The 20,323-nt window shown below is 40.7% G+C and overlaps 1 protein-coding gene across 1 annotated transcript in view; it reads left to right on the forward strand.

Annotated features, from left to right (window-relative positions):
- Positions 1–20,323, forward strand: part of agbl1 (AGBL carboxypeptidase 1) — a 122,170-nt gene that overhangs the window by 80,458 nt on the left and 21,389 nt on the right. Inside the window, exons 23-24 of the mRNA XM_077596927.1 lie at positions 2,661–2,723; positions 6,202–6,315. Of these exons, the coding sequence (XP_077453053.1) occupies positions 2,661–2,723; positions 6,202–6,315 (177 nt within the window). The remainder of the gene's footprint in view (positions 1–2,660; positions 2,724–6,201; positions 6,316–20,323) is intronic.

Below are 20,323 nucleotides of genomic sequence, written 5' to 3' on the forward strand. Positions count from 1 at the left end.
CTGGATCCAATAACAATCCACGGAGGCTGGTTTCACTATCTCGTGCGGAATGTTGTGCATGTGATGAAAGTCGCTACAAAGTGTAATTTTCTGCTGGAAACCAATGTTAATAAGTCCATACGGTTATCGTTGACATCTAAGTCCAGTGTTGACGAACAATGAAAAGACATGAAAAATGCGAGAAGTGTTCACAGGTAGGGCGAGCTTGAAGCCTCTGCATGCTCATGTGCTACCATCTCTTTCAAGTCGTAGAATTGGTGTCAGACAATACAATGGAGACATTTCAACCTTGAGCAATATGCAACTTGTTGCAGCCAATTAAACTTTGCAACACCTGATGCACCAGAACTTGTAATATATTTTAAAATATTTTTCAATATTGATTTTTGCTATGGCCAGAGTAAAGTTGATCTCATTGGGAAAATTCAGTAAACCATAATGTGCATGGAATAATGCATAACAGATGACTGTTTAGCTAGTAAAACCAAACAGAAATAAACCTAATATCTTATCCATAGAGGACATCACACATGAAAGAGGGACACACACTGAACCTCATATTGACAAGTCATTGTTTGTTTGTTGTATTATAGTTATTTTGATAACTTCCTGACACACCTTTTTTAAATGACGCCTAGGGGGCGTGAACAGTTTTTTTTTTGCATTTGGGTGTATCATCTTCAAGGACCTTTCTAATTTTTTCTACCTCTTCTTCTCGGCACTGCTTTTCTTCATTTCTTTTCTTTCTTTCTTTTTTTTAATTCTTATGAGTCCATTGATTCACATTGCATACTCATTCCTCTCAACACTGTTCGCTCTTTACACCAGTGACACACTGTGGACTGTTATGGGCGGGTGCGATTGGAAACAAAACTCACTCTCCTCACATGCTTCTGGCCCGAGTGGTCTCCGAATGGCCTGGCCTGCTTCTAGTCATAAGTACACAAAAAGCCTATATTTTGGGGAGGAAAAAAGGGAGCGAATGGTGCGGCAGAGAATGCCATTTATTATTTGAGTGGTCTTTTTTTAAGCAACTTTTTTTTTATTAAAGTGACATAGTTTTGTGTTTTTGCATACCTGTCAACTTGTACGTTTTATACGTATTTTATATGGTTTTTTACCATTTCAAATCATGTACGCCGTACACCGACTTTTGTACGGGGAATTTTTTTTCTTTTTTTTAAATCGCCAATATTTATGAAAACCGATCTCAACAAGACCGTTTTGGCTAAAATCCAGATAGTCTCGTAGGCTGGTAGCCAACGACGCTACTGTCATCGATCGTTACTATTGTCACGGTATACCAGCAAAAATTATCCTCAATCGTATGTATTTTTTTAGCGGTGCGTACGGCAATATCGATAAAGGATGACATGCGCATGCGTAGATATACATAGAGTAAAAATCGTGGAAGCAAGCATGGAGGAGCCACCTAGTAAGAAACGAAGAACTCAAGGATCGGGTCGACACCAGAAAGAATGGGAGTTACTTCAAGGTGAATATGCTGGCTGGATTAAAGCATCGTTAAGAGGCACTCAATTCTCATTCCGTGTCCCTTGCAATAAAGACATGAAAGTTGCTGCGAGTGGATTTTACGATCTGAAGAGCCACTTTAAAACTGCCGGACACGTGGAGAATGTGAAAAAAACCAATTCACATGTCCCATTAACCAAGCACTTCGTCTCTACCACAAATCCTGCAGCATCCCACAAGACGACAAATGCGGAAATTCTCTTCTGCGATGATCTTCTCCCTCAGAAAAGTCAGGATGGACAACCAATTCGTCCAGAGACATTTTGGCCTCATGTGTTCAAAATGAAAACTGGTTTGGGGCTGGATCGCTTTCCACTGATGAGAAAGATGTATCTAATTTTACTCAGCCTTCCTCACAGTAATGCTGATAGCGAGCGGGTTTTCAGCCATGTGAGGAAAATTCATACAGAGTACAGAAAGACAATGGGAACAGACACTCTTACTTCTTTATTACAGATGAAATTGAACTGTGACAACTGTTGCTCACAAGTGAGACCCTCATTAGAGCAGATAAAGTCTGCTAAATCATGCACATTGGCTTACAATAGGAAGCACTGAAGGCAGTTTATTGCATTGTAAACTTTTTAAATTGAATAAAAGACTGTATGCAAATTACCTTTGTTATTTCTATTACACTGTCTGGTTACCGCGAGTAAACATGCGTCGTATGGTGTTTGTAAGGTTTTTTGGGGGTTTGTAAGGGGAATCATAATCATTTATAAGGGCAGTTATCGGCAGAGGTTGACAGGTATGTTTTTGCCATGTTTTGGGTGGGACATTTGTTGTTTTTAATGAGGCATAAATTTGAATTAATGAAAGGTAAGCGCATTGGTCACCTTCTTTGATAAGTGGATTTGAAACTCAAAATGTATCATGCATTTAAAAATAATTTAAAAAATGCAATTAATCACAGGTTAACTTTGCAAACATGCGATTAACTCGATTGAAAGATTTAAATCTCTCGACAGAACTAATGATCACTTTGTTCTAAATGTATTTAATGTCATTCATTTCGATTTCAACCGGGTCACACTCTTTTTTTCAAATTGGAATTTGGCATGAGGTCACATATAAAATGTCATTGAGGGTGTTAATAATTTAGTTCTTTTAACTTTCTCCCTTCTCAGACAATTGCAAAGGCCTTGGATTGTATTGCGCCAGCCTTTTCTTTCAACAGCTGCAACTACATGGTATTTTTTTATAGTTGCATGATTCATAATTTATTAGCCTAATCAATAACTCCACTCCTCAGGCTTTTACAAACCCATAAGTCAAACTGAGTTACAGACACTGCACATATATTATCAAATACTACTTACCGTATTTTCTCGCATATTGACCGTCTCCGCATATAAGCTGTATCCTTAAAAATGCCTTAAAATTGTAAAATTTTACGATTTCTCTTGTAAAAGATGCCCCCTGGTTCACAATATTCACCTCCAAATTCATGTTAACGTGAGCAGTTGTTAGGTTTAAACACCAGACATTTGTATCACCAATCTGAAAAAAGTAGGAACACAAAGAATTGAGGTTATTTTATTTAAAAAATGAGAGGTTCACGGAACTGTCCTCGTGACAGTCCTCCAAAAGCACTCTGAAGAAAATCTCCTCCTGCTAAGTCTCTTATTGTGTTTTGGGAGTGTCCAAGTTACAGGAAGTTTCAAGCTGATCAAAGGAGAGAGAGATCTCTCCCAGTTACAAAAGGTTCTTTGATCATGACCGTATGCCCCTTCAAGATAACATCTTTATAGTCTCCTTCCCGATATCCTGCAACCCTCACACAATAGTTCAAACAGACAAGCAGACCCCCTGGGATAGTTCCTCTTTGTTGAATAAGGTGAAACTTCCCCCCAGGGAGTCAAGACATCCCCAATTCTATTAACTAACATTTCAACAGTCTAAACTAAAATCAGGATAACTTATTTACAATAATTCCAACAGCAGTACATCCAGGAAGTTTGTCCGTAGCGTTCTTGTTTTGTTATACCATTCCTAATCACCAAGTCTCTGGAAGCAATAATAGCATGAGATACACATTACGTAGTTATCAAGGCTGGTATTTTAATGATCGACGGCAAGACCTTCGATCAGCCTTAGAAACTATTGGAATGTGCTGACATGGTAAACATAAACACTACGAACACATGTATCCAGGCCACTTGCGTCTGACCAGTCAGAGTTTAGCTACCGGTAAAATGTAAGATTGCGGTGCCCTGAGCAAGTAATGGCAGGCAGTAAGTGAGTTTTTTCACGTTTTATCCAAGATACGTTTTTTTCTTGAATTTCATTCATAGGCGTCAAAATCAATTTAGTTCAGCATTTTATCTGTTCATCTTTTCTCTATTTTGAAACAAATGACCGTATACGCCGCATTGTCTTGGGTTATGGCATTTGGTCTTTGACATCTTGCAGTTTTGTGCATGTCAAGTCTAATTTGTGCACATACATACAAGTCGTAACCATGATTCAGTCCTAATTTTTTTGAGTGACAAATACAGCTTATATGCGAGAAAATACGGTAAATATTAAGTTATGGTTTCTTAATATTTGTCCATCTATGATAAAGTGGATACAATTTTTATTTATGCGTCTTTATAGAGCGGCCCGGTGGAGCGAATGGTCAGCGCACTGGCCTCACAGCTCTGGGGTCCTGGGTTCAAATCTGGGTCATGTCCATCTGTGTGGAGTTTGCATGTTCTCCCCGGGCCTGCGTGGGTTTCCTTCCGGGTACTCCGGTTTCCTCCCACATTTCAAAAACATGCATGGTAGGCTGATTGGACACTCTAAATTGCCCCTAGGTATGAGTGTGGGCATGGATGGTTCTTTGTCTCCTTGTGCCCTGCGATTGCCTGGCCACCAATTCAGGGTGTCCCCCGCAACCTTAATGAGGATAAAGCGGTTCAGAAAATGAGATGATATGAGAGTCTTTATAGACTTTAAATCCCACTGCAGGTCTTTAGATAGAAAGACACAGTGCCGTGAAAAAGTACTTTCCCCCTTCCTGATTTCTGTGGTTTTTTTTGTTGCATATTTATCACACACAAAGGTTTCAGATCATCAAAACCAATTTTAGTATGACACAGACAACCCAAAGAAATAGAAAATGCAGTTTCTAAATGATGATTTTATTTACCAAGGCAGAAAAAAATTAAAACTTGTCTGGCCCTCTGTGAAAAAGTAATTGTCCCATTGAGCCTCATAACGTTGTGCCAACTTTGGCAGCAATATTTACGATAATAAGAATACATTCCATACTCCACAATTTGTGATCAGTCTTTGACGCTATGGAGGCGCTTTGGCTTGTGTGCAGAATTGTTTAAATTCTGCAATATTAGAGGATTTTCTAGCATAAACAGGCTGTTTCAGATCACACCACAGCATTTCAATAGGATTTGATTCCAGACTTTGACTCGGCCACTCCTAAACTTTAACTTTTGTTGTTGTTGTTTTTTGAGCCATTCAGAGGTGGACCTGCTTGTGTGATTTAGATCGTTGTCATGCTACATGCTCCAAAAGTGCTGGAGTTTGAGTGCAAAAACTGTGAGCCTGACATTCTCCTTCAAAATTTGCTGGTAGACAGCAGAATTCATTCTTTCGTCAATTACAGCACCCTGGTCCTGAGGCAGAAAAGCAGCCCCAGACCATCACACTGCCACCACCATGCTTCACTGTTGGCATAGTGTTCTTTTGATGGAATGCTGTGCCATTTTTTCGCCAAATGTAATGGGTTGCACACCTTCCAATAAGTTCAACTTTTGACTAATCAGTCCACAGAATGTTCTTCCAAAAGTGTGGAGGACCATCAAAATGTTTTTTGTAAGATTAGCCTTTATATTCTTTTTGGACAGCAATGGCCTTGGAACTCGGCCATCGATGCCAGATTTAGCTAATGTTTTTCTTAAAGAAGAGTAATGAACTTTGACCTTAACTAAGGCCAGCGAGGCTTGCAGTTCTTTTAATTTTTTGTAGGTTCTTTCGTTACCTCCTAGGTGAGTCTTCGTCATACTCTTGGAGTAATTTTAGTTGGCCAACCACTCCGGGGAAGGTTTGCCACTGTTCCCAGTTCTCTCCATTTGTGGATAATGCCTCGGACAGAGGTTCGCTGGAGCCCCAAAGCCTTGGAAATGGCTTTTTAACCTTTTCCAGACTGATAGATGTCCATCAATTTTTTGTCGCATTTCTTCTTGAATTTCTTTGGAGCTTGGCATGATGCTCTAAACTTGTATTCTTCTTGATTCAAGCCACGTGGAGGTAATCAGGTGTGGGTGTGGCCTGTGAGTGTGTGAAGTTTAACTCAGCTTTCCTACAATGGTGATTAGTCACATTTATTTTGTGATTTAACAAAGGGGGAATTACTTTTTCACAGAGTGCCAGACAAGTTTGTAATTTTTCTGCTTTGGTAATTAAAATCATTTAGAAACTGCATTTTCTATTTCTTTGGGTTGTCTCTGTTTCATACTAAAATTGGATTGATGGTCTGAAACCTGTGTCTGTGATAAATGTACAAAAATCACAGAAATCAGGAAGGGAGTAAGTACTTTTTCACGGCACTGTATGAGTACAACAGTGATATTTAAAGCGCAATTGATTTGAACCAAAATAATTCTCATATAGGAATCATCCTTTAAAATGTTTTTTGTATGTTTTTTAATTATATTTACTTTTCAGGTGGAGAAATCCCGTTCTGCCACCGCCAGGATTGTTGTCTGGAAAGAATTGGGCGTGCTCAGAAGTTATACCATGGAAAGCACATACAATGGATTTAACCAAGGAATATACAAGGTTTTGTAAAATTTTAATTTGTCATCTTTGATCAAATGCTCCTTCGGAAGGTCCCCCACAGTTTCTTTTATGAGCAAATTAATTATATCTAGTATAAATCCAAAATCACAAATCTAAAATAATTAAATTTTCCTCTTGAATTGGAAGGGGAAATTTGGGACTACAATCCTGACCGATTGTATGCTGTATGGGAATCATTTAATGGTTAGTGGGCAGACTATGGCTATCAGAATCTGAGGTAAATTTTTTTAAAGTTTTACTGATTGTTAACGACGCAAAAGTGCGAAGCATGCAGTTTATCGCAAAAGAAGACTTAGTGAGTTAAACACCAATTTTCTTGTGCAAAATATTAAAAAGCGGGAGTTTTAGAGCTAAAATTTAAATTTAATTAATTTTTACGGCCAAAATTAAAATTGATTTAGTTGGCGAGAAAAATTCATTTTTAAAAATGTTGTTACTGTTAATACAATAATAGCTTGACATACGAGTGCCCCAACATACGAGAAATTTGAGATACGAGGAAAATTCTGAGCAAATATTTGCCTTGAGATACGAGCACATGAGACAGTCTTGTGGCCGAGTACGCGAGAGGCTGCTTATGATAACAGCGCACTGTCTTTCTCGCCGCGTCTCCTTCTCTTAAAAATATCTACGAGCACTGGACGTACAGGTTGTTTTTATTTATTTAAGCAAAAGGATGGTATAAAGGATATCAAGCTTTCTAAAGGACTAACCATAATTTCCAAGCTGCACAGTGACATTCATAACGAGAGGAGAGCCTTCTTTTAACATGGATAAAAGATAAACAGCTAGCGGGAGGTAGCGTGACCGAGTAAATAATATGCGAAAAAGCCAGCGGAAATTACATGGACTTGAAAACAAAGAAATAATCTGAAAATGACACCAGCGAAACCCTTCAAAGCAATTTGTGGCTGGTTTGATGATTGTTGGAATAATGATTCAAACCTTTTAAATCATTATTAGTAATATTTAATTAAAAAAGGAAAAACATCTTTCAACAAACTCTGCGGCGAACTTGCAAGGAGATGCAATGTGACACCGTCTTAGCCCCCAGTGCATTCTGAATTGCAGTAACTGAATCATTGTATTTAATCGCGACACTCGAAAAACATGGTTATGTAATCAGTACAATAACACCCTCGCTGGTTAGAAAACAACAGTGTGAGGAATGCTTTCAAGGTAAACAAAGCAAAGCCGTATTTTCAAACAATAATGCGATTATCGCCATCTTCTGCTGGAGTCCCGTCAAAACAGTCCCGTTGTGTTCTGCCGAAAAGCGTGTGTGAAAACAATGTGTCCTCGAGCTGTGGGGCCTTGAGGAGACGATGTGGAGGAAAAGTGTCCATGGTTCGTGAATTGGTTTATAGCCTTATTACTTATTGAAAAATGCTTACAACACATATAGAATATTCCATAATAATTCTAACATTCCCTCCTTTTACTATATGTTTGTTATTCATTTTATGACAAATTCAAAATGAGAGGGATATCACCGTTGGCTGTTTTAATTTTACCCGCTTAGGCTCTACTCGTTCGGCAGGTCTGAAAATCAGAAAATAAGATCATTTTCGTCCAATCCATCCTCGTAATTACCATGCTCCTGGAATTCACTGTTAGTGTCAGCACTTCAGTAGGAGATATAATTCATGCAATTTGGAATTTGTAGGGGCAATCGCAGTGGTTATAAGTCGGCTCATCAAAGATCTTAAGCAGGGAATAATACAACACCCACATAATGTCAAAATCGTAGCAAAAAGGGCTACCACAAATTAGGCCAAATCATTATTAGTGAGGCCACAAATCTGTCAGCGGACATTATTCTACTCCAGGATGCTTTTTTCATCTTGCGGTTTAGGGTCTGCAGGCCATCGTTGGCCCTGGTGTGGGACCCAGTGGGGGGCGTGTTGTTGAGTGCAACATTTTCAAACGTTGCATACGCCCCCTGCTCCTTCAAGAAGCATTTCAACCGCTGCACGATCCTGGAACGCCGTCAGACTAGTGGCTGCCAGTTGTTCCTTTATCGCCACAAATCCCTGTTCAGTATAATTTCCAAGTTTTTGGACATTGTAATGCAGGTAATTTATCCAATCAACATTTTTGTTTGGAGTAATTAAAAGAAAAATATACTCCCAACCTGCTGCGATCTGATTAGCCAACTTATACTCATCCTCGTGGATGCCAATCGCATCAATGTATCACCCTCTCTCCATGCGACGCCGTCGCGAGGGGCCCGCCATCATACCGGATTTCTGTGCAGCCAATTGTATCTCCTCTACTGTAGATGGAAAAACAGACACTGGTAATAGCAGTGAGACCAAGGCCCAAAGTCCTGCTGTCATTTTGGCAGGAGTCGTATAATTTGTTTTGACCCCACCACCACCATAGGTCAGAACGTGGAATCAGGGGTGTAGTCTGTTTTAGGACGTGGGCACACCACGTCACATTTATCGCTCCCAGTGCCGGTCCGTGCCCTGTGAGGACTAAGCAGGTAAAATGATTAAACGCGACATGTGTTGAAAAGTTAGGCTTGTCCTTTGCTGCCGTTGTAACTGGGTAGACATTATTCCATTTCATACATTTTGGGCTTACATCTTTTGTCAATATCAATTCTTTGAAAAACGATACAGTATGTACAGATATTACAGTCTGGCAAAATTCGATTCAATCCAAGCTTGCCAATCTAGACCAGTTTCTGCAACAAGGTTTCCCCATTCTGTTTTAGGATTATGTACCACACATATTCCATGTGTATCCCTTGAAATGGATACGTAGCTTTTGTAGCTTGACATAAGGGGGAATCGCCCGTGTTTTTGCCATATATCTGCATATAGATTGAATATATAACCTCCCCCTTTTTTGAGGCATGAAATTTACCATGACTCAAAATGGCAGCCCTCCCAGATAAGTCTTTTGTTTTTGTTTAGTCCCCCAGGTTCCCAAAATTCCCCATTGCAGAAATCAAAAAATTTCATTTGGCGAAATTCTTTTCTTTTTGTTTCTGTCCTACTCTGCCACCGCCGTCCTTGAAAGGCTTATCAGCGATTTCAGAAATATTCCACCTTGATATTAGAATATTGATATATCTTGGTGGCCAGCCAATTAAAACACAAAAGACAGACACTCATCCACGCTCGCACTCATAATCAAGGAATTTGCCTTGAGTGCTCCCCCAATCATCCACAATTTTGGTTTGTTGGAGTAAAACTGGAGTACCCAGAGAAAACCTACGAATTCTTGAGGACACCAGGAATACTCCACACTCCGGAAGGTCTGGATCCACTCCGCATTAGTAGATCCTCGAACCGCAAGATTGATGCCTGAAGAAACTAGATAATTAATGTATTAGATTCACATGCCACATATCTAAAAATAGAAATTTGTTCAATTGCCACCGCCCCTTACCCCATTCAGTCAGCATGTAGATTGCCATGCGAGTGGCTGTGATTAACTATCTATTCGCCAATAAGGCAATAACGGAAAAGTTGTGACACATTGAAACACACACACACCCCCTTTTTGTATTTTAACCGTTTGTAAAAACTTTATCTCACCCCCTTTCAATGTTATCGAATTTTGCCCATTCTAATCAACCCATCTACTTAAAGCATTTCCCCAAGGTTGATATTTTATAATTTGGAGATGTTATTTTTAAAACATAGACATTATTTCATCACTTGTTTCACACCATGGAAGGCCCTACCTGAATTTAGATTTTTTTGTTTGTTTGTAGATATTCCCCTTTATCTAAGCTTGTTATTGCCCATCGTTATCACCGTAACATTCAGTTGTATTAACCCCATAATTGCAATGCAGTAAGTTTTGGCTTTTCTTAATTTGTATGCCCCTAAAGCAATAGACAGTAATAACGTCCCAATAGTCATCAATATGACCTACCAAAGCATACGCCCCCTTCAGGTCAAACAAGGAAAGTCTTTTGTGCACCTAAAGACGCTCCATGTTTCTTCTAGGGAAACTATGCCTATCCTTAACCAATTATCTTATCTACCCCAGCCAGGTTCAATTTACCTAACAATTTGGACGAATGCCATGAAATTTCTCATTTCCGCATTGTTAATTTCATGTCTGATTTCTTTAACAACCAAATAACCCTTAATACCTAAGACATAAATTGCACCCCATATTATGTTTACTTAAGATAAGAGCCATTTCTTATAGCTCCCTGTTACCACAAGAAAAATCTACAATAATTAAATTAGTGAAATCCACCTTTTACTAGGCATTTCCTAATTACAATTTTCAATGCTTAATAAAGGACCCACAAATTGTAACCAATATGCCATAATATTGTAAAAAAATCCATTCATTTTTCTTTAACCAGCCAATCTCCTATATTAAAGTAAAAAGAAACCAATAATAACAGTATTATTCCCAATTCCAAAGCCAAACAGATCTTCTATCACCTTGAAAGACATTTCTGATTAAATCCCAAAAATAAATGCGAAGATAATCGCGGAACTCTGCATCCCTTGCAGACCATGTTTTGTTCTTATTCTGAAATGTTTAAACGGAAGCGCGCCCTTACCCGCTGACTGTGACCTTCACGCTCGCTGCAGAAGCAGCTTATCAATGTTGACATTCCTAAGTGCTCTCTTTTCTTGTGCCTCCTGTGAGCAATTATTTTTTAGAGAAGACTAAATTACAATATGCTGCAAGCACAACTATATCATAGCAAAACCCATTTCTGCCCTCAAGTTTGCTTCAGCACCCCCAAGGCCAATTATTGTAATATTCAGCCGCATCAAAACAGAGCGCTCCCCCCGCAATCAAAGCATTATTCGGCAAGTTTAGAGTCTGACCAAAACGCAGTTTTGGCAACCCCGCTAAACATTTAATTTGCTGTTTTGTATTTCTTTTCGACTGTTAACCAAAACATTCCCTTTGACAGGATAAAACCAAGATAATCCGCAATAAGCCATTTCATTCACCTAAATTGACAGTACATTTAGGTACTATTAACAAAGTATGCCTAGGACTTGGAAATAACCATTTTAATTGCCATTTTACAACTTTCAGCATCACACAAAAAAATCCAATTGAATTCATTCCCAAAGAATGTGATCTCTGGTTTAAAATTAGCTCAACATCCTCATGTTCAAAATCCTCATTCAAATCATTTTGAGCAGGCCTGCCTTGTTTTTAGAGACCTTTTTGTCCAGGCAATCAAGCGATATATGTAATATATATAAGTATAATTTGAATGAGCATGCAACACATTTTTTAGCTGCTCCTGATAAATGCTGCCCACCGCGTGGTCTTCAGCGAGGCCGCTGTTGGCCTTAAAACAAGCCGTCATCCTGATTTGATATTCTGCAAAAGGCTCACCATCCCTCTGCTTAGCTCTGCTGATCACGGTATAATTAACTTTTGTTTTAAACTTCCCCGTAACCCGATCAATCAGTTCATGCACTCTCAAATTCAAATTACCACCGTCATGACACAACGGGCCACCATCAGCTTTTGGATTCGAACATCCAAATTTATTAGGAGCCTGCTCCTTGCCCATATTAGTATTAGCAACTTCGATCATGGGATATTGTTCAATAAACACAACACTCATTGGCGGCGCCCCGGCCTGGGGAGATAGTGTTTTCTCCCCATGTCCCCCACGGGCCCTCCCGACCTGGTCATATTTGTCGGAGGGGGCCCTCCTTTTTAACGACAACAACACACTTCTTCCCCACCGGGCTAGCCGTCCTCTTTTCTGTGGAATAACACAGCCTCTGTGTTTCCAGTCCCACCGTTATCAACTGATTTAACCCATGTATCATAAACCAATAATAGGTATCATTATATCCCTCCTGCTCCATTTTGTTAAGATTTCCCCCATGCTTAGCACGTATTTTATCCTGCAGTATCAATATCTTATGCATATTAAGCTGGCCAGCAAATCCATATTTATTTATCCATAAGTTTAGGTGTTTAACCCTTGTAGCGCTTTGATTTTCAACAAATTTCCAATCTTTACACGGCAGACGCATCTTTGGATCGTCGTCAATAGCCGTTTTACTGTTTGCACCACCCATTTTTTTGGAGTGGATTTGTGTGCCCCCGTAGTACCTTTTTTTCTTTAACAACTACGCACACACAACCAATGTCGACCACCACATTTTTATAGACCCCACCGTGTCTACCTGCTAGTGACTAGTATCCGCAGGGTTTTAAAATCGCCATCCCCAGGATGCGAGCCTTACTTCTCAAAATAAGGCCTTCGCGTGTGATGCCCTTCACGCACTCGGAACCCGTCAACAATATGCAGCCATCACACGCGGACTCGGCAGAAATGTCGAAAGATGCTTACCAAGAGGATAGTCGTCAACCGATTAGAAAACAGGCGCTGCTGAGAAATAGTCCGGCCTGGAAAAGGGATTCTCGCCGTGCACTCCAGATATTAAACCGCAGCGTCTGGATTCCCTATCGGTGTGTTGACCCCGGCTACTCGAAGGACCAAATGTTGGAATAATGATTCAAACCTTTTAAATCATTATTAGTAATATTTAATTAAAAAAGGAAAAACATCTTTCAACAAACTCTGCGGCGAACTTGCAAGGAGATGCAATGTGACACCGTCTTAGCCCCCAGTGCATTCTGAATTGCAGTAACTGAATCATTGTATTTAATCGCGACACTCGAAAAACATGGTTATGTAATCAGTACAATAACACCCTCGCTGGTTAGAAAACAACAGTGTGAGGAATGCTTTCAAGGTAAACAAAGCAAAGCCGTATTTTCAAACAATAATGCGATTATCGCCATCTTCTGCTGGAGTCCCGTCAAAACAGTCCCGTTGTGTTCTGCCGAAAAGCGTGTGTGAAAACAATGTGTCCTCGAGCTGTGGGGCCTTGAGGAGACGATGTGGAGGAAAAGTGTCCATGGTTCGTGAATTGGTTTATAGCCTTATTACTTATTGAAAAATGCTTACAACACATATAGAATATTCCATAATAATTCTAACAATGATTTTAAATCAAATCAAATAAAATCTAATCAAAAGCCTTTATTGTCATTATACAACAGCACATATAACAAAATTGGTGGTGCTACTCCACCAAGTGCGTGTTTCCCAGTAAAAACATAAATAAGTAATTTAAAAAGTCAAGTCCGGGCAAGATAATTCTAAAATCTTGCACAATCTAAGATATTGCACATTGTTATTGCACAGAAGGGATTGTGTGTCAGGCTAGTGCAAGTTCAGAGCCCTGATGGCTCTGTGAAAAAAAACTGTCCCCAAGTCTATATTGTGAGACCTGTAGCGTCTGCCAGAGGGCATCAGCTTGAACAGGTTGTGACCAGCATGGTAAGGGTCCCTAACAATGTTCCCGGCTCTGCTGAGGTAGCGAGGGCTGGCAATGGTCATCCAGTGAGGGCAGAGAGCAGCCGGTGATCTTCTGGGCGGTGTTGATCGCTCTCTGCATGGCCTTTCTGTCTGCTGCCGTGCTTCCAGCGTACCACACAGTAATGCAATATGCCAGGATGCTCACTTCATGTTCATGGAGCTTCATTGTACTGCTGCAAGGTGGTGAATGTGTTGAGACTGAATCTGACTAGTTAAAAAACTAACTGGATGAAACGAACACTCGGTTCTGAGGCATGGAGAAGCAAGAAGCTCTGCCTCGAAAGCTGCAGTGGAATACATTAACATCTTTGCCTTGGTTATTGCACAAGAAGGTTTAAAGGTTGTGTAACGTAAGATTAAAACTTATTTTTAAGTGTGTATAGTAATCTAAGTTCATTTAAGTTAAATTTAAATTTTATGAGCACATCCATCAATTCTCTCTCCTGTCCTTTCTCTCTCTCGTCCGCACCATCTATCTGTACTGAGTAATGTCACATTTTAGTATTGAAGATCATAACCCCTAGATAGGTACCGTAATTACTCGAATATAACGCGCACTCGAAAATAACACGCAGGTAATTTTGGGCCAAAAAAATCTGGAAAAACGCAGTACTCGAATATAGTGCGCACCTAAAATTTCCTGCTGACGAAAATCAGAAATCTTACTATTTTTTCTTCGTTTCACGATTGTTTTGTTCAAAACCGGATAGAGAAATCTTCAGGTACGAGCGTGTCGGTGGAGTTATGCGTTTGAATTTTAGGACAATAGATGATACACAGAGTGGACAAACATATCATGTAGACATGTTATGTTGCAATACCTTTTAGACTTCCTTGAACATTGACTACATTTCAATTGACAATACCATGTTTTAAATTCAAATATCTATTGTCATTCTCAAACAAGAAAAGGAACATACAAATTGAATAAATAAATGATTTGAAGATATGCACAATGGAAAAGACTATCACGTGTGACAAGGGAATGTACTGCCCCCCGCTGGACATATTTCTAAATACAAGTACGTACTACACTACAATGTAGTATTCTACTTTCCAGCTTATTAATGCAGGATTGTGATGTTTGTGAGGCTTGACGATCTTTAATATGCGTGTATTTTGAATTCAAAGTTGGAAATTGCACAATGTCCGTGCGTCAAAGTGAGTTTGACAATGCTTTTTTCGATCGAAAATTTGTAATTTATTTTAGTTATTGATTATAACACGCACCCCCAACTATTGGAATTAATTATATAGCAAAAATATGCGTGTTATATTTGAGTAATTACGGTATTTGTTACTTTGTGAGTGCAGTCATACCTTGAGATACAAGCTTAATACGTTCCGGGACCGAGCTCGTATGTCGATTTACTCGTATCTCAAATCAGCGTTCCCATAGAAATGGACTAAGTACAAATTAATTTGTTGCCACCCTCTGAAAAAAACACTAAAAACTGGCTATTACAATGGGAAAACATTTTTATTGGATGTAATTCACCATCTACCAACAGAGTAACAAAAAACTAGTGGTTATAATGTTTAATACTAAAATGAGACATTATTCAGTACAACGCGGAGTGCACGGAGCGGAGAGAGAGACAGCGAGAAAGAAAAAGAGAGTGTGTCATGCAATGTTCCCTCTAAATTTTTGTTTGTCTGGGCAGAAAGACAACCTCCCTGAGCACACTGAGTACCAGTGTGAGCAACATCATCATTGCTCGCTATGGGCACACACCAGTATCACACCTGCCATAATAAGCAGGTGCATGTCTACTACACTTAAATGATTTAGTAATAATAAAATCTAATGATTAATATCTATGAATGGGCTGCCCAGCGGATGAGTGGTTCGCGCGTCGGCCTCACAGCTCTGGGGTCCTGGGTTCAAATCCAGGTCGGTCCACCTGTGTTGAATTTGCATATTCTCCCTGGGCCTGCGTGGGTTTTCTCTGAGTACTCCGTTTTCCTCCCACATCCCAAAAAGATGCATTGTAGGCTGATTGGACACTAAAATTGCGCCTAGGTATGGGTCTGAGTGTGCATGGCTGTCCGTCTCCTTGTGCCCTGCGATCGGCTGGCCACCAATACAGGGTGTCCCCCGCCCCTGGCCCAAAGTCAGCAGGGATAGGCTCCAGCACCCCTGCGAGCGATAAAGTGGATAAAGCGGTTCAGAAAATGAATGAAAAATATGAATATAACCTCTTCATTAATTCCATTAGAATATGCACAAATCCGACTTAAATTTTACCTTATTTTACACATCTGTCCTTCTCACTTCTCATTCGCGTTCAAATGACTTTTCTGCTGAGCGTGTCACTTGAGATAGTCAAGTTTCCATTTATATGCAATATTTTTCCATGATTTTGCTTTGAAGTATTTAATAAGGGATAGCTCATATTAATGAACATATTTATATTCATGTAAATGAACATATATATGTAAGATTGTAGCCGAGGGCTAATTTCCATTTATAGTCCATTGTGTAGGTTGAAGACAAACGATCACACATACTAGACACACACTCACGCACACACGCACACAACCACACACACAGCAGATTTAGACAGTTCTCACCCGATTTCACCGCTTGTTCTTCTATTTGCACAGTAAAGTAAAAAGGAATGTATTAAGAAATATTAAAATGTAATTATAAAAAAGAGAGAAGGGCTGTAAAACACGAAAAACATAAGAGTGGACTGAGCTACTGCCACTGGCTGCCGCGTAAACGGCGTCATCATGGGGAAAGGGGAGAAAAAAACTTTTTTTTTTGTGGGCGCCATATGATTGCTGCTACGCGGAGAAGACGAGAGTAGTGCGCAATTGCGCATGCGCGCAGCTTAGAGGGAACATTGGTGTCATGTCTAAGGGCAATGTTTAACCAAGGATGCAGAGGAAAAGGCGGCAAAAATTGCTGGGGCAAAACTTAGCCTTTTAATGACAAAAGCTCTATATCAAAGTGACAAAATAAACAGGTGAAGAACGCACAACGACAAAAGGCAAAAAAATGACTTAAAGGACGGGACACACAAGGCACCGTATTCACTCGCATATAAGCTCCCGGCGCTTATATTTTACCATTTTGCGTGTATAAGCCGCCCCCCTGATTCCCAATTTTCACCTCCATGTTCATGGTTTTAATAGGGAGTACAAATGTCTTACTTTGAAGGGAAAATGTTCACAAGTGGTATTTCTGAGATACTGTATGAATTAAAAGCACATTATTAGGGTCAATATCATAAGGAAGTTAATATGCCTGTCTTTGTAAATGCAAAATATCAAATTATTCAATTTGAAAAAAGAAATAAATCTATCTTGATGAGAATCTGATGCTTTCTAATTACAGAAATTAAAATTTTCTTACCAGAAGTTTAAGATGTTGAGGCATCCATTTTGCATTGATTGTCAAAATATCTCAATTCTTTCGATGGTTCATATTACTCCAATAGTTGTCACTTTCGAACGGTCAGAGAGTGAGACGAAGGCACACATATGATTCTTCAGCTTCTTTTATATACAAGTAATTGACAATGTAGAGCAGGGGTCACCAAACTACGGCCCGCGGGCCGGATACGGCCCGCCGGCACATTTGGACCGGCCCTCTGAACAATACCAGAGACGCTATCGGAATTATTATTATTATTATTATTATTATTTTTTTTATTTTTATTTTTTATTTTTTTTTGGGATGCGGCCCGCTGGCACATTTGGACCGGCCCTCTGAACAATACCAGAGACGCTATCGGATTTTTTTTCCTATTTGGCCTTGAAGACTGGGACATTTTAATCTTGTGTTTGGTTCATTGCACCCCTGCTGAGCCCACAAATCATCCCAGTGAAGCGGGGCTTCGCATTGCTTCTTTGGTGACACGCGCGGGGAGAGTGTTTCCCTTTGATGCATGCGGGCACGTCCACCGTTGCATGCACGAGCAGTGTTACCGAGACATCTGGACGATCGCAGATGAGGGCGGAGCCCTGGGACCATCGCGGACTATTCAAGCATATTAAAACTGCAACCTGTTTGAGAATGGAATAATGGCGAAAAAGTTAGGTGAGAGAAAAATTGATTCAGAATGCAGGATATTTAACCTGGAGTGGACAAACGATTATTTTTTTGTTCAATGCAAAGAAAAGGCTGTTTGTCTCATTTGTCAAGAGACGGTGGCGGTATTCAAAGAATACAATCTTTGCCCACACTATGAATCCCGTCACAAAGACAAGTACGATAGATTGCAAGGCCAAATACGAGCAGACAAACTCTCAAAGCGAAAAAGTGGACTACTATCTCAGCAGAACCAGGCATCCGTTCGGGCCAGCTTTTGGGTTGCTAAATTGATAGCAAGCAGCGGTAAGCCTTTCACTGACGGAGAGTTTGTTAAGAAATGTATGGATACTGTCGCGGAGGAGGTGTGTGCCGAGAAGAAAGATGCATTTAATGCCGTAAGTCTGTCGGTGAGTACAATGACCAGACGCGTTGAAGAAATCGGGAGTAATGTATATGCCCAGCTGCAGCAGAAGACGAAATAATTTGACTTTTTTTCATTAGCACTGGATGAAAGCACGGACGTGCAAGACACAGCGCAACTGCTCATTTTTATTCGTGGAGTTAGCGCAAACTTTGAGATTTGCGAGGATCTGGCAGCCCTCCAAAGTCTCAAAGGGACTACAACGGGAGAGGATATTTTTGACAAAGTGTGCCAAACCATGGAGAAGTTGGACCTGGACTGGTCAAAGCTAGCTAGCATCACGACTGACGGGGCTCCTAGCATGGTGGCCGAAACTTGCGGTCTAATAATGGGACGCATGAACCGGGAGTTGGAAAAAAGGGGTCTCACCGCCCCGCTACGAGTCCACTGCCAAATTCACCACCAAGCACTGTGCTGCAAAATGTTGACGTGGGATTCTGTAATGACGGTTGTGGTGTCGTGCATAAACTTCAGAGCAAAGGGAGAAGATTGTGCATGGCACAACAGAAAGTTAATGTTCCATGGCTTTTTCTGTTACAAACTGACACCAGCCCCCCATCAGAGAAGGGAAAAGTTATGTGGCCCTCACAAGAAAAAGTTTGGGGACCCCTGATGTAGAGCATTCTTCTCTGACAACACATTCCAGTCAACTTTGATGAACACTGAATCAAACTCCACTGGAAACATGTTTATATATATATATATATATATATATATATATATATATTGGATTGGATTGGATAACTTTATTCATCCCGTATTCGGGAAATTTCGTTGTTCCAGTGGCAAGAGGGTGAGGATGCAGGAATAGGAAAGGCATTTTAGACATAAATAGATAGGTAATAGATAGGTAATAAGTAGGTCAAGAAATAAATACATGAATAAATATATAATCAAATAAGCGTGTTGCTTAGGACATATATACATACATACATACACATAAATGTACATGCATGCATACGGTAGGTCTTAACACAAAGCCATTTTTTTGTTAAAGAGCCTGACAGCTGATGGGAGGAAGGATCTGCGGAAGCGCTCCTTCCTGCAATGAGGGTGCCGCAGTCTATTGCTAAAGGAGCTTCGGAGGGACTCCACAGACTCATGCAGGGGGTGGGAGGTGCTGTCCATGATGGACATCATCCTGGTCAGCATCCTCCGCTCTCCCACTTCCTCCACAGAGTCCAAAGGACAGCCCAGAACAGAGCTGGCCCTCCTGACCAGCTTATTCAGCCTGTTCCTGTCCCTCTCCGTGCTCCCGGATCCCCAACAAAGCACTGCATAAAACACTGCAGAGGCCACCACAGTGTCGTAGAAAGTCCTCAGCAGTGTCCTGCACACTCCAAAGGACCGTAGACTCCTCAGTAGGTAGAGGCGGCTCTGGCCCCTCTTGTACAGGGCATCTGTGTTTGTGGACCAGTCTAGTTTGTTGTTGAGGTGAACACCCAGGTACTTAAAATTCTCCACGATTTCAATGTCTGTACCCTGGATGTTCACCTGAGTGGTCTGTTGAGGATTCCTCCGAAAATCGACGACCATTTCCTTTGTCTTACTGGTGTTGATGTAGAGGTGGTTTTGCCTACACCAGTCAACAAAGGCTGTGATGACTCCCCTGTACTCCAGGTCGTTCCCGTCCGTCACTCGTCCAACAATAGCGGTGTCGTCAGAGAACTTCTGGAGGTGGCAGGTGTCTGTATTATGTTTAAAGTCCGATGTGTAGAGGGAGAAGAGGAGTGGAGAGAGCACTGTGCCTTGTGGGGCCCCCGTGCTGCAAGCTACCACATCAGACGTACAGTCCTGGAGTCTCACATATTGTGGTCTGTCAGTGAGGAAGTCGATGATCCATGCGGCTAGGTGGTTCCTTACTCCAGCCTCTTCCAGTTTCCCTCTCAGTAGAACCGGCTGAATGGTGTTGAAGGCACTGGAGAGGTCAAAAAACATCATTCTCAGCGTGCTTCCCGCGTTCTCCAGGTGTGAAAGAGACCTGTGCATCAGGTAGGTGGTAGCATCTTCCACACCAATGCCTGGACGATAGGCGAACTGCAGAGGGTCCAGCTCTGCATTCATCAGGGGGCTGAGGTGATTGAGGATGATTCTCTCCAATGTCTTGATCAGGTGAGAGGTTAATGCTACCGGCCTGAAGTGGTTTGGCTCCCTGGGGTACGCAGTCTTA

This window comes from Stigmatopora argus, chromosome 3 (genome assembly GCF_051989625.1).
Source record: "Stigmatopora argus isolate UIUO_Sarg chromosome 3, RoL_Sarg_1.0, whole genome shotgun sequence".
NCBI classification, from domain to species: domain Eukaryota; kingdom Metazoa; phylum Chordata; class Actinopteri; order Syngnathiformes; family Syngnathidae; genus Stigmatopora; species Stigmatopora argus.